Genomic DNA, 16250 nt, shown 5'->3' on the forward strand with positions numbered 1-16250 from the left:
AAATCGATCATACTAGAAACAAAGAAGTGATTCAGAGTAAATCAGAGATTGGTTTTGAATTGGAAAACAATTGTTGACACAACAAGACCGAATTTTGACAATTTCTCTAATCCCGATGAAAAATGATACACCACTGTATAATAATACGGCCGTTTACCCAAAGCTGAAAATTAGAGAAGAACGCTCGCAAAGCGGCAGACGTTGCTCAGATTTGCTTAAAACGGTTTGATGCAATGTTTTAATCGGGTTAACGAAACGGGGAAAATACTTGGCTCGTTCAACGAACGTAGGTTTAATGCCGAGCGCGAGCCTATGCAAGGGTATACATCAAGCACCTTTGCTTGAAAAGGCGGAATCGGGGTAAACCGGTGATTTAGGGACGTGAAGTTGTGAAATTTATTCCCCAGTTAAATTAATGTAGAAAGTTGTCGGCCTCGCCTATAACGTATATCCAAACGACTTAATATATACGTCTAGCGCTCTTTCGTTCCCTCGCTTTTCCCCGGAAATGCCAACGGCAAGTCGACAAATGGATTATTTACTGAACTTCGGATGGCCTTTCAATTTTCGTTGTTCCGCAAACGCTTTCCTGCGCCCCGTTCAGAGCGAGAATAAACGACAACTGAAACCGAACAATCATCGGACTTTGACCAACAAACTATAGCTGGAAATGTTCTACAGAAACGCGTTGAACGAAATACGAAACGTCTCGTCAGTCAAAAGTTGAAACCTGGAGGTCGTACAAATACTTCAAGGGGAGAACCTTGGCTATTCGACTTAAACGAATGACCTGCATCAACGAGATCCGCCCATTCATTTCCGACCCTTGATCTTCCCTGTCTGATAGGTAGCTGACGGATCCTGATACCAACATGAAATGAAAGATCTGTTAGTGCCCTTGTTTAGATGAATAGATATACACCGTAGAAAAAATGCGATGCGGAGTTTTAGGGACTATAATTTGGCGTCGGTCTAACACTATTTCATGCTCAATTTTCAAATCGATTACAGAAAGTATTCCATAGCAGTCCACTGCACCAATTTTTTACAGTGTGCCCCTTGGCTAATAAGCTTAAACGATTAGCCGTTGACTTATGCTGATAAACGTGAAGCGAAATTTCCAACCTTCAACAAATGCGTTGACACAATGTGTGGCGTTCAGAGTCCAGGCAACTATAGGTATTATTACGTAGTCCGTGGCGTGGATCAGTCGAGTTTCATTAAAACGCTTAATTAAAGTCTCGGTGATTCACCGAGTGGATTAAACTAGTCTCCGAACGTAAACGGGGATCTTTCCGTCATCATAAAATGCTTTTAAGAGTGTCTTAAATCCGCTCCTTGATTGACGACATTAATATTCGTTCGTTGAACACTCGCCATTGAAATTCCGTCAAAATTATTATCCGTGATCAGATTGTTGTACTCGAATTCGTCCCGCAACTGTTAATATTATTAAAGAATCAGAGCCTTATTATTCAGACAAAGAAAATTGTAAAATTGTTTAAAGCTTTTACAACAAGTGGCAGAACGAAAACAACAACACGGTGAAAAATTCAAGGACGATAATTCAGAAAAACTGGTACCAAACTTTCGATTAAAGGCTGTGAATACTTGCGAGTGATTGATTTCTGTTTTGAGTATTTGTCGATCGTTATCAGCGCCTGGATAGTGTCCGCACTTCATCCACCTCACTCTATTTGTCTGAATAAACAGTTGATTAATAATTCACTGAAGCCAGCCCCGGGTTCGTAGCGTACGAACAAAAGCAACTTTGTGTATAAGTTACCTATAGAAAAAAAAAGTTTTAATAGAGGCAAGAAAAAGAAACATATCAATCACTCAATAAATGTTGTACTCTATACACGGAGTTGATATGAACAGAAAGTAAAAGTAAACTACACACGTGCCAACGGTACATCGATCTAAACGACGAGGAGGTGAAAATTATGAAATACATGTAGAAATAAAAAGATTAAAAAAAAACAGCTGAAATGTGCAAAGGAGGGAAAAATTGATGACAAATTGCGTAATTACCATGTAAAGCTGCCAATTTAGTATATAATATGAATAACCTATTTCGGGACAGTACCTACGTATTTTGAATTTAGGTGTGTATATAATTACTAAATTCATCCTATTACAACATTATGATATAGGTGAACCTTTGCGTTTTGTACGAAACTTTCTTATTACTCAATTACACATTCGACCGCGAATAGTACGGATTTGTTCACCGCTTTTAACTCTAACACTACGTATTGTATCACACATGTCTTTCGTGTAGGGGAACTACCATATACCTACATATTAATATTACTAATAATAATAATTATAATAATAAAAACAACAATAATAATAATAGTAATGATAATAATATTATTGTTGATGCGTATATATTAAGATGGTCTTCGGAAAGGTAATTTTTGAATTTCAACCGGCTCGCCCCCTAAATCGGATCCACGTAATTTTTGATAGTAATCCCCTAAATTATTCCTATTTTCATCTTAGCCCTAACCCGTGCCCCGACAGGGTGATTTTAGAGTCGAGAGAAAAATCTGAAAAAATTAGGTAATTAATTTTGAATTATGTGGAGGCAATTTTTGGGGGTCAATCGGTCGAAATTCGAAAATGATCTTTTTAAAGATCACCCTAGTATATATGTATGCTATATTTTATTCCTTAATCTAACTAGGCAAATTATCAACTAAGCTAGGTTACTTCTATATACATGTACTTCGTTCGAGGCTTCAGCGTACGATCTTATAAGGTACCTACTACTATTTCATAATCAATAACAGATAACGTGCTAGGTTAACCCAGGATAACTTAGATAAGTACGGTGCCTGCGAGGATAGTGAAAACACCTGGTTACGCGATTAGACCGTAAATATTAATTTTTGAAATCAATCAGAGTTGTAAACAAACGTGCCAGAGATCGCTGATGGGAATAATTTGAAATTATTCGACCGAATGACGCGAGAAATATTGAACAATTGTTACATGCTTGACCTTTTAACTAATTTAAGGGTCAAATGATTGTAAGTATTCGCGATTCTTATGCAAGGCTGTGTTTGTGTAGCCGTGTGTTTTCAATGCTCCAGAACACCGTGTATAACATCTATATGGTGTTTAACTTATCCTTACATCTAAATACATCGAGAATTACCGCATTACGCACACTCGACAATGTAGAATTTTTATCCGTTGCATCACGTAGGTGTTTTGAGTGCATAAATTAATCAGGGTAATAAATTCATGAATATTCGCAATGTGGTTATAAATATTCGCGAAAGAAAGAATCTTCCGCGCATTCTTTTCGCGGAAATTATTTCGAACATGACCGCAGATTATATGTGATGTAAAATTTGATAGAATGAGAATAACAGTAAGTTACAAGCGTAATCTTAATATTAATTGGAAGATTGTTACAAATTCAGCGATCCGCATTCATTTGCGGATATGCATCAGTTATACTAGATATAGTTTGATTGATTACTGCGTGAATATAAATTTTATTTACCCCGTTTCTGTTCGCTTTGGCGTCTACAAATCAAAACTGTTAATACATAACTACACAGAAAATTGTAATTAAAAAGCGAAGCGACAACAATGATACGGAATGAATACGACGTAATACTTATTTCTTTGAAAAATCACGATTCTAACGGTGATACGAAAATACTATAAAATATTCAAGTTTAACCAGGAGTACTTTGCCATCCTCCGAAGCAGAAGCAGAAGAAGAAGAAGACGAAAACATCTATGTAGAATCAATTATACGTATAGCAAACTTGTATCAGCAATTTTTAACGTTTCAATACATATTACAATTACGTTATATGTATATCACAAATACCTAAACGTGCTGCAGTAAAAAAGCTAACGACTATGTACTATTATTAATTACCATGCACTTGTTCTGTTGTAGCAGTAAGAATTTTTCACTTCAAATATGATTAATAGTTACACATCGATTTACTTCCCAGTCATACAATTCTGGTAACTTTGACATAGAAGCCTTACCATAGATTCGGTGAGAAAATTTTGCTTCAAAAGAATATACACATATATAAAGAATCGCATCAGCTTTAACCACCTATTTGATTTTTGTTTACAACTCTTTTTGTAGCTGAGAAAATTTCCAGCTGTATCGACTTTGAATTAATCAGCAATGAGCGAAACCGAAACGCAGTATAGGTACGTGAATTGAAGATATCAAAATTATGTTACTATTATTTGGATAATATTTCATATCAACAACTCATCTTCAACAAAACAGTTTTATAAAATACTTCACTATAATAACAAAATATGTATATACATATATATATATATATACATACATATACATATACATATCCCGTGCAGCTTAAGTATATAATTCTATGTATCACACTTTCGCTAGACGTACATTAATGACGCGCTATCTGCTTAGGCCACTCAACAAACGTATAAATTATTACACAACTCTTGCACATACCGATAAATTAACTTTACCTGTATAACATGTATATAATATACGTTATATATCTTATATGCATATATGAACATCGCCCTCCGAACATTTTTGCGCAACACGGTATAAAAGCATGGTATGTTTATACGTGGATTTAACAAAGAATTCATAAGAATTTCCATTTAATGTCATTCGTTTTCCGTCTGATATTTTCGTTCAATTAAAACTTTTTAATTTTTACTCGTTGTACTCAGAAAAAGTTCCGCTGCTGACAATCACTCGTTGAAGACGGCGACGTGCAGTAAGTATAACGAATACCGTATCGCTCGAATATTAATTTCCTAACCATTAGATTATTATTTCTCACTTGGCGTTACAACTTTGCAAGCCAACTACTTAGACCTATCGCACTCGTCGATATTTTGTATAAAAATGCCTGAGCTTTCTAAAATATGTTCTAGTGAAATATAAATCCTATTCGAATTTCTCACGTGGCAACGGCCACGTTTTGTTAACAATAACTACCAACTAAGTATACGCTCGACAAGCAGAGATGGCCAAGTGATAAAATTTTAATTATCAAAGATGAAGAAAAAAAATTTAGAACGACATCTTTCATTTGATTTTCCATTTTATTTACGGTTTACGGTGCTAGCTAACAATTTTCAAACAAATCATCTGATTGCTGTTACGCCTGAAAAGACTTCTCGAGCCAACTAATTACGCGTTTAATGGCCGTGGCAAACTATATCATATATCGCGTATTATTACAATCTGTGTCCGAAGAACTCGAGCGAGATTAAAACGTCTGCAATGCCTACGTATAATTCGTAACTCTCATTTCACATAACAATATAGATTACTAATTTTAATTTTCGGGTTGAAAGTTTCATCATTACTCAATAACACAACTGCCTTTAATGTGGTTTATTATACTTTCGCGACTTTGCAGACGGCGACTCGGAACTTTTGGCTCGATATTTTTCAAATAGAATATTATACGTTATACCTAGAGTCCCGAAATGTTTTTATCGTCTGTAGGATCATTTTTAGCACGTGGTATTTTAACGACGTTTTATCGTTATGATTTTACGTTACCATTCGTTATTATTAGTATTATTATTACTATTTTGTCTTTATTTCACGGGTATCGAGCTGCACGGCAGCAAGTTGCAGAGCAACGAGCCTTTGAGTTTTCTCCTATCATGGGCCATTTATCAATTATTAAAAATTCTTCATAAATTCGAATAAACTTGTATAGTAATAAATAATGATCTTGCAACGCTTATAGCCATATAAACTTACGACTAGAGGCACCGCATCTTAATCTAGTAACATATAATGTATACAGCCAAATTTAATGTTTTAGTTTCGAAATGGTTGTTGTTTTTGTTATTTTCTCTTTTAACTTTAGCCTATTCTAACAATTTTGCAAACACGCGATTCGTTCACAGGAATTAATACTCATATACGTAGACCTATAATTTATAATGAATGACTTCTAAATTTTATATATTTTCGTTTTAATTCCTGGGATCAAATTTTTCAACGATCAATTATCACATTTACTGTAACGGTATAACAATGAAGCGTTCTTATAAGTTCGATGTAAACACTAGACAACATATATCAATTGATTTATTCTTCTTTTCCGCACACGATTTGAGTATCGTAAACGCCAATATCCGTATCTCACAAACAACGTTACGTCGCTTCTTCGTTTTTACATTTCTATTCGACACTCATTTTTCGTCAACGCGATGTAATATTTGTCATTGCATTAATACTTTTCTGAGATTGTAATATGCAATTTTTTTTCATCAGATGTTTATTTAATACAGCATTTTGAACATGATCGTTCACAGCTTTGCTCGCCTTGACGACGAGGTTGAAGCTGTTAACATTATTGTAACAAAACATTGAAAAAAATTCACTATTATCCAATTTTAGAAGACTTTGAAGCACCTAAATTTTTTAAATATCATCATGTCTTGCTTCATTACGATTTATTGAAGTTTAAAAAATCCTAAATTCGGGAAATTACGGGTTTCCTAAACATCCATTGTTACAATAACGTTGCTTATTTCAACGCGGCGCGACAACGACGTTTGCGAGAAGAATGTAATTCTGATTGTAGTTTCGCCTCTTGAAATTTCTTCGACGCTGCGAATCTTTCGGAATACGATACATAATACCTGCAGTTCTATTAGAGATACGTTTTCAAAAATGATAAAACAGAATTCCAGCTTTGCCCCTGGCAGTGAGCGAACAGCTGTACATTCATTGTCAGCCAATACGTACATTACTTCAAGCTTTAAAACGTACAGTCCAACGTTTCTTAAGCCGCGAGTTGGGAACCAAGCAATATCGTTGATGGGATTTTCGCTATTAATAAAGATCACGGCGACGCGACGTTGAACGTTTCAGCTTGACAAAGGGGAAGGCGTCTCGCTCACTGTCAAAGACAAACGTATCCCTCATGCTCAACGGTCGCGACAAAGAGGAACTTCGCGGATACCATTATTTGTTCTGAAAGTAATTTATGTCGTTGCACGCGTGTCACTCCAGAATGATCCAAGAAATTATTAAACCTCTGGTAATTAAACGCCGGGACACAGTGACTGCCTGAATCAACCGATCGACCCGATTTCAAAACCAATATTAACTGGGCAATTTTCACGCCTGGAGAGCAATCATCGAAATTGAAAACCGGGCTAACATTCCGTCTCTTTCAGCTGTGTGAAAGAAATCATTTTTCCTTTTGTCTCTGAAACTAGAACTGATCTGATTTTTGTAACAATATAGAGAATCGCAAATTTTTAGTGTACCGAGTATGCAGCGATGCGAACAAAGTTCCAAGACTTGTGAAACTCAGTCTTAGTCATAAATTATTACAATGACTAGTAATATTTATACTGAAACGAAAGAAATGACCGATTTTTGTTCTTACAGCGTAGAAAACTTCTTAGCGGGGACAATTAGTATATCTTATTGGTCTGATCGAATTCAATTTTTATGACTTCAAAGTTTTTGGAAAAGAATCTTGACTCGTATGTACAAAAAAAAAAAAAATGTTGCTGCGATTGTTTTTTTTCACGAACAGAGTTGTTCGTAACAGTGCGTGACTATTTCTGCCGCTTTCCACACGCAGTTTGGACTGAAAACGGAACTACGGGTATATACCCATTTTTGCCTGGGAAAAAATTTATATTTAATACAATTTATTTTACGACCAAGTCGTGTTTATCGCGACCAGGTAAAGAGGTCGTAAAAATGAAAATCATCAGATCAGTTTCCGTAATGGAACGCAAAAGCAACGTTGTGATTTCGTTATTTTAGCGCGATAATAATTGACATAACGATTCCTCTCTTCAATCCAAAAAGTTAGTTACCTCAACAAAAACAATCGTACCATATAAGCACGAAAAAAAAGAAGGAATTATTCTTCCGTTCCGACCGTTGCGCATTTGAGTAAAAAAATATAACACACAAATTAGCACACCTGGTCTCAGACAGCGTGAATGATCGAGGTCTTAGACGCATGATGAGAAGAAGCAGCGTAAGTAGCAAAGACCGCGTTAAGCTCTGTCTACAACGAAAGAAAGTAAAGAGGAATTAGGAAGAAGGAAGTAAAAGCTTGGAGTATCTCTTCACGTTTCACCGTGTAAATCGTGCAGGTGCCGATTATTTCTCAGATAAAACGCACTGACGAGTCGGCCCGTGCCCGCTGATATCCAGCGGGCGCATACGCAAAAGAGGCAGTCGTTTTGTTTGTATTATTGCGTGCTGATGGAACTGTTGCTGCTTGTCGACACGTCCGACATCGGCGTCTCGTACTGACGCACCCTGGGCGGCGGCGGCAGGGGCAGGTTGGCGCAGTCGGGTATCGGCGGATGAACGTTCATCTGGAATTGACCAGAGATGTTTCCCACCGGCTGGTAATTCGCGACGACGATGATCTTCCCGCTACGACTGCGCGCCTTGCCCACTCCAAAGTGTCTGCTGTTTGCCCATATCAGCTGCGTGAAGTGACCTGCGCAAACGAGACACAGTGATCAGGAAAACATGACGAACCGACGTAAGTACTGCTTGGATTTCTAAAGGCCCACCGATTACGGTATATTACCAACGTGCTCGAGGCTGACAACTTTTCGCGCTCGTTCATTATGAACCTGCGCATGCTTCACCGGAATGGAATTGCTTTCGCTCCTGTGACCCGCCAACTATTGAATATACGTATGCGAAACTTTCGTCAGTAGCGACGAAATCGGCCAAATTATAGTGAACTGTCGACTAATTAATGCCGTGGATTAATTTGTTTGGCGGTATTGTTGCGGTATAAAGCATTTATTTAGAAATCGCGGTGAAAACGATCGAGAAGCTGTTGTGAGGAGATTTTGCGAGCCGAGGAAGCTTATTCGGAGGTCAATGATCAATTTTCAAAAACCATACGATGTTCGATTTTGTCACTACGAATCTAATTTTATCCCGTTTTAACTTGGAACAAAATCATTTGAGTTTCATAAAAGTTCCAACTTGCCGCAACCTTTTATACATGTATAATACATTGTTGTATCTAAGTAAAATCGTAAAAATTAATGCGTATTGACGAGTGAATTGGATTTCATTATAAACAAGCGAGAAACAAAATGGGGAAAAAAGCCCCGTGGCAAAGGCCGAATTCAGTTTATATTCATTAGCTTGAAGACCGTCGAATAAAAGTCTCCTTTATTCGTAAATACAACTGGAAGATTACACGTGTAAAAAACGAAACACACAACCGGACAATAAATTGTGAATTTGCCAGTTATTAAAAATCTCTAAGATGATACTTCGACCGTAGCATAATAATATCGTGCTTCAGACGGCTCTCACGATCAGAAAAGGCTGCGGGTTGTGTTCTAACATTCGAGACTAGCGCGATAACTGGTAAAAAAAAAAAAAAACAGAAACTTGAAAACAACTATCAAAAAAACGTTCGTACGACTCGTGACTGACGTAATAGCTCGGCAACTTTTTTAGACGCATAATCATGCGAGTGGAATTGGGGATGCAGTTCCGCATCAGTTGGTGGTTTATTCAAACGAAAAAAGAATAATTCGATTCTAAGCACTTGCGGCGAGAGAAAGAGAGAGAAAATATACAGGTTCTTGAACAGATTTGTGATACCGGACTAGACTGCATATCTTCTCTGTCAGGCGAAAAAAAATTCAACACACTGGGGAGCTGTGAAATGCAAAACAACCCCTGCCTCCAACCGCGAAGACCGTCGTACATCAGGCGAGACTTGGAGGGAAGTCCGGAAACCAGGTGTAACTAGACAAAGACAGAGAGTCGGGGGTCAGGGTCGAGGGAATCAACGCCGGGGACTGTGACACGAGTTCAAGGCCCTTCGCTGGTGGATCGGTCGAACGTTTTATCCTGCTCCTTTCGATATAACATGTAGCTATGAAACATGCGTGGCAATTCATCGACCGAGTAAAATTTCGCATTTCTGACTTCAGAATCGTAATCAGCGACCCCGAAAACCTCCAACCACCTATGATTTTCTTAATTTGTTCAGTAGAAAAATGTGCCCCTCAAAGGGTTAACACGGTTGGTACAGACTGACTGCGGCATGAGGAAGACTTCTTTAGTGCCATGGCAAACAAATTACAACACAAATTACAAATGTGTCGTTAAGACGTAGTCGGTTCCATTTCACCGTTAGAATCGAATGAATTTATCGTCCGCAGGCTCTTTGTCGATGTATTTGCAACATCGCTCCGCGTCCGGAAACCTTGACCTACACCGACGGGAGAAGAAGGGTTGAGGCTGCCCTGAAACGGTTTACTGTCGGGTGGATCCTTATGGAATTTACCGCCGTGGGTACTGCCGGGAGAATCCGATGTATCACGAAGGTCGCTAGTTTCATCGTCAGTTCTTCGATCGAATGGAAGGCAAACTCGCGCTTCACGGCTATCTTAATGCTCATTGCATGATCCATAACGTAAACAATGAATATCCCTGGTGAAAACTTGTTAAAAATAATAATTCAGAAAAAATAAAAAACGACCAATTTCCGGAAGAGTAGGAAAAAAAGTTGGGCTCAACCGGGATTTGAACCCGGGACCTCTCGCACCCAAAGCGAGAATCATACCCCTAGACCATTGAGCCGCTGTATCAGGATTGATCATTTACCAAGTGATAATCACATGGAAAATGATTTTGGTGTAATTCCGTGTGTGAAAGCAATTATGACTTTTGTGATATGCTAATTTTAACCCACGTCGTCGGAATAATTCGACTATATGGGTGATATAGCACATCGTGATGCAAATACCGTCATGCAACATCGCGTCGTCGTATTTAACACGCGGCATTGCTACTCTTAATATATTCATACGTAATAGAATAAATTTTCCAACCTGTGCAATCTGCGTAACAAGTTGTTATCCAAAGTTTTTTTTTTTAGTCCTGTTTACTTTTTAATTCTATTAGTACAGAGATCGGTGATTTTGACTATTAAATTCCTATTTCTTACGAGTACAATTTTTATTGTAACAATTTAACATGACACTGTCGTCGCACGATAGGCAAAAATGATTCCTTCTTTCTAATAAAAATATGTTAAATATATTATTGAGTTAAAAAATCCGAGTTCAATATCGCAAAAAAATGTGGAACGCTTCACGATTTTGCGTGTCATCCTTGCGCAGGGGCCATGCTAATCTTCTCTGTATCGTTCCAATTTTAGTATATGTACTGCCGAAGCAAGTACATTCGTAGAGGCTCAACTTTCCGTATATATGCTACGCGTCCAACGAACTTAGCACTCTCGAGAAACATGAAGTTTGTGTAGGCCGCCTATCGGTCGACGCACCGAACTACAACTGACGCGTTGGAAACAGGCGGCAAATTCAAACTCGATTCGCAGCACAGTACCGTACCAAGCAACGTGCAGCCCACGACCCGATTGACTAATTTTCAAACTGTTGTTTTTTTTTTCCAAGCGACTAAGGAGATTATATTGTTATGCGATTCCAAACTAAATGAAATACATATTCGCATTATAATCCGGATCATTGTTTAATGTTCATAAATCGCATATTATCGAGACTATGTGAATTTGAAGGAATTGCAACTTTTTCATGTGTAATATAGGATGAATATATTCTGTTTGGAATTTGGCGATACGGATTGGCTAAAATAATCTATAAAAGCGTACAACGCGAAGAAATATATAGTTTTCGGGAAAAAAGGGTGCAATTCGGAAATTTTACGACAAGGCTTAGAGGAATTTTAGTACTAGCGACACTTGATCGCACCTGCGTTCACGTTGGCATGAAGTACGTCAGGCTCCTTGAGAAAGTCGTACTGTCTGACGGCGGAATACCAATAGGCAGCGACTTCCTGACCGGCAACATCGCAGGTGACAGCACCACCCGGTCTGCAGTAGAGGTTCTGACCCACGTCCCGGTCATTTCGATAGTAGAATGTGTTCGTATGCGCCAGATGGTTCGCCCAAGTTTGCGCATATTCGCACAGCTGCAGGAAAAGAGAATAACTGGCTTAGCTACTTTCGTATACGAAACTGTGTTTCAAAGATACAAAATTATTCCCCGTAAATAATATTTTTATGCACAAAAAAATCTGCCCGCTTTTGTAATGTTTTGATCGAAACTAAAACAGTTTACGCAATTTGCCGAAAGTTGTCAAATAATTTCAGAAGAAATTTTATACAAAAATCTGAACTTGAATGGTTTCAACTTAAAAATAAAGACAAGAATCTGCAAGTCTATTATTTTTAATAGAAACTTGGATGAATTTCGAAGTTCTGGAGTTGCAAAGATTTTCAAAGCATTGTAAATGAATTTTGTTTAATTATTAATTCATGGATTGGCACCGATGGATGAGTCCATATTTTTTTTATATGCTCGTCCGAAGTTTGAGAATCTTACGTCGTGTTCTAAATACACGAGAAACTCGAAATAAAATTGGTCAGATATTTTTTTATACCTAATTGAAATAAATGCTTTTAACGGGACAGATTTTGGTCTATCTGTAGATAAAAGTTGTATTTCGAAGTTAAAAAAAAAACCGTCAAACAGAACGAAAATAAGTAAACTGAAAATTCTATTCAACAGTTTGGTTCTTGACGGAAACCAGAAGCGTGTGATATCCTCAAGCCTATATTTGAGAAAAGAATGATATGAAATGTACTATGAGTATTTGATTTCATTGGATCGCGGTCAGGGTTGGAATGATGCACGTTGAGCAATCAATTTTATTTTCTGTACGACTTTTCCGCAGGCGCCGCCTACCATCATCAGTTTTTTTTAACATAAACAATAAAAAATTGTTATACGACTTACGATTGTTCACTAACTGTCAACTTTAAGAACATTATACAGCTAGGTAATTATCAATCTCAATATACAATCTCTGTTGCGTTTAAATACTGTACAGTGTTTTTAAATTTCGTAATGTACGCAAATGCCAACATGTAATATTTGATCTTATTATTTAAACTAGGTACTACGGAAGATTAAATTGTTTTTAACACTTACATAAATCGACAATCCCTAACGCTTGCGATGTTTATTGCATGGTGTTCGAGAAGGAAGTGAATACCAACACTAACTATGCTAACCGAACTGTTCTCTCAATAGCCAATTTGACAATAACATCTGAAAGTCAAGTACCTGTTTACATATTTGTTCGTGTACTAGCCTAACTGTTTATACAACATTCTATGCCAATTTCTATTGACAATTTAGATGATGTCCGAATAGAGGTGACTTAGATTTTGTATGTCAGTTCTTTTGTTGACTGTATTGTTTTTAGATATGTGTATCATTTTTTTGATAAGCTTCTTATGCCAGTTGGTTTCTTTGTCAATTATTTTTACATTTTCAAAGTCGAAACTGTGCCCTTCAACCAATGAATGCTGATTGTGAGCCAGAGCGGATCTATCAGGATCACGCGTTTTAAATCATACCTATGATTTGCTATTCTTTTTTTTTTGAGATGCTGTGACGATTGGCCTATGTAACACTTGCCACAGTCTTTACATTCAAACCAACATCGTATATAAAATTGAATTAAAACGAAACTAAACACAATACAGACAGCAAAAGAACTGGCATACGAAACCTGAGTCACCTCTGTTCAAACATCATCTAAATTGTCAATAAAAGTTGGCATAAAATGTAGTGTAAACAATCAGGCCAGTACAAAAACAAATACCTAGCTGTGTAATGTTCTTAAAGTTGACAGTTAGTGAACAATTGTAAGTCATATAACAATGTGTTATTATTTATATTAAAGCTGCCTGCCGAAACGTCGTATAGAAAATAAAATTGATCGCTCAACGTACATCATTCCAACCCTGACCGTCATCCAACGAAATCAAATATTCATAATATCTACACGGTCACGAATCTCAACTCATCTATGAAATGTACGGATTCGCTGTCGTAGATGAATTTGAAGAATTTACCTGAGGTGACATGGTAAGTGGTGGTCCGGCGTGCCTCTGTCGATATACGTTGTGCCAGCAAAGACATTCCGTAATAAATTCGCTGTCACGCCAGTCCGTTTCAAGATCGCTGCTGTCATGAGCAATGCTCATTGGCCTGTTACTCAGTATCTGTAACAGAATAAAAATATTTTCAAGCTTTACATTATTTAAAAAGGACATGCGAGAATGGCTAGATTATCACCACTTGACGGTTTTCCTCGATTATTATACTTCATACGATTGTCAGAAGCGTAGTTTCAGGCTTCGAAACAGCATTTGCTCTTTAAACATCTGTCAAAACTCGAATCGATTTGTGAACTCAAACGGCACGAATGGATAGACCGGATATATTTAGCTCCAAATTTCCATGAACCAATTATCGTACCTGGTATATTTGTTCTTGCTTTCCTTGACTCGATAAGTTGGTATAATGTCATCGAGAAATTCAAACAAATTATGTATCACACTGAAACCAATTCAAAGTAAGATTGGTCAACTTGCAGCGATTAGCACTGAAAATTCATCACAACAACGCGAAGTGTTGAATTGATTGACCAACAGCATTCGTAATTCTATTACTCCGGAACTTATATCCTCAAACTCATTGACAAATTCTCAACGGTATGTACTTGGTGTATGGATTTTTTCCCCTTCTTCCCGGTTTCCGAGGGGTTCTTACAAACGAACGATAATTCAAGACTCATAACCCTCAAAATGTTGTACAACTCTTGCGAAAAATAGGCAATTACAGTGTTTCGCTTTGCTGAGAAAAGGGTATGGATTAGTGCAGAATGTGCTAAATTCGTTACTGAGATAAATCTTGGGATAGCTACACCAATAAAGAGATCGTTATCCCCTATCGGACTCAACGAGTTATCGGGAAACTTTATACCGTGAAGATACTACCTGATACCGCATTATGTATAGAAGGCGAACCTTTAACTGTAAAGTAAAACGAGAACAGAAATAAATGATCGGAAATAAATTATAGGTACATTATTCGTATAAAATTTTCAGCTTTAATTTCATCAGACGACAATCGTTTCATCTCGTATTATACGTACAATACAAAAATTTTAATTCTAGTTGTTGGCAAGGGAATTTTTCGCAAGGAATACGAAGAAAACGCCGAACCCGGATCACTTTTGTCTTTAAAATTTTTTCCTTGTTGAAGATATGTCGCGTTAGCGCGCCGCGTTGACGCCGTGAAATTAAAACAACAAAATATACGGTCATATAAAAAAACCGGAGCGTACAAAAAAAGCTCCTCTCTGTATAAATTAAGCATCCCTCCCTCTCCGCCGGTTGTATATTGTTCCTTATATACCACAAATGAGCCAGACGCTACATTGCGTTATAAATCGGCTTAAGTCCTCTACAACGTTCGCCAAAATTTTACATTAGCAAAGTTTTCGCACATTTTTAAAGCCCCGGTTTTAAAGCGTACACTGCAGATGTGTGTACCGCATGTCTGCACATCGTATGCAATACAACAGTTTGTAAGCATCAATCTCGTGTAAAATCGTCGTCTGTGTTATACTTTATATAAGTCGGTTGTACTTTCTTGCAGAATATTGCTTACATACTTACATATTACACATTATACATATTATACATACAATCAACTATTTCCTGCGAGTAAAATCGTTTTTCGATATAAATGAAATTCGATACTTCGATATGAATAGAATTGGCTTGAAATTTTCAATCGTCGTTACAGCAATGTTAACTAGTTTGATATAAACAATGACGAGGCCGAGAAAAAAGAAGTATTTGTATCGTTGGCATTTTCAAAACTGACGATGAGCTGTATATTATACGTGTAAATAAATAACACAAGCCTACGAGTACAACTTTTAATTTACCCTAAAAATTATGATCTTTTTGTTGATGTTTACGTATGTTGAACAAAAATATATCGCTAGTTTGTTCCAGCACATTAAAATTTATTTTTATTCAAGATATGCATATTTACTGGTATTTGAACAATTTTTGTGAAAAAATTAAATATAATGAATATAAAACTGAATGTTTAGTTATAAAATGAACAGCATGGCAATATGCAACAGCAATAAGTTGGCACGAACGCACACATGTATTGTTATAAACTTTCCACAATATTCTAGCTTTCAAGCTGATAAAATGATCGAACTCACGCATGAATAAGAGAATTATAGTTATTGATAATCCAAAATTTTGAAGGTGCTCAACATACTCGTAACATTTCGATGAGTAAATTGAAATTGACCAAATTGCTTAAAACTTGATTAAACAAGGATTTGCCTATGAGAA

The 16250-nt window shown here is 37.0% G+C and overlaps 1 protein-coding gene and 2 non-coding genes across 4 annotated transcripts in view; all 3 read right to left on the bottom strand.

Moving 5' to 3' along the window:
- Positions 1-1835: 1835 nt before the first annotated feature.
- The window catches only part of LOC107222169 (repressed by EFG1 protein 1), a 49979-nt gene continuing 35564 nt past the window's right edge, over positions 1836-16250 (bottom strand). The window contains exons 3-5 of one of the 2 annotated variants that reach the window (XM_046734123.1): positions 13938-14087; positions 11764-11983; positions 1836-8489 (exon numbers count right to left, since the gene is read on the bottom strand). In XM_046734123.1, coding sequence (XP_046590079.1) covers positions 8233-8489; positions 11764-11983; positions 13938-14087 — 627 coding nt within the window. In that variant the 3' untranslated portion in view covers positions 1836-8232. Of the gene's footprint in view, positions 8490-11763; positions 11984-13005; positions 13082-13937; positions 14088-16250 lie in introns of those variants that run through there. The other variant, XR_006903315.1, reaches the window with a different exon arrangement.
- Positions 10541-10612, bottom strand: Trnap-ugg. The gene has a single exon. It is a non-coding gene; the product is annotated as a tRNA-Pro (tRNA).
- Positions 11110-11216, bottom strand: LOC124293769. Its single transcript, XR_006903638.1, has one exon. It is a non-coding gene; the product is annotated as a U6 spliceosomal RNA (small nuclear RNA).

The sequence above is a fragment of the Neodiprion lecontei genome, chromosome 3 (genome assembly GCF_021901455.1).
Source record: "Neodiprion lecontei isolate iyNeoLeco1 chromosome 3, iyNeoLeco1.1, whole genome shotgun sequence".
NCBI classification, from domain to species: Eukaryota; Metazoa; Arthropoda; class Insecta; order Hymenoptera; family Diprionidae; genus Neodiprion; species Neodiprion lecontei.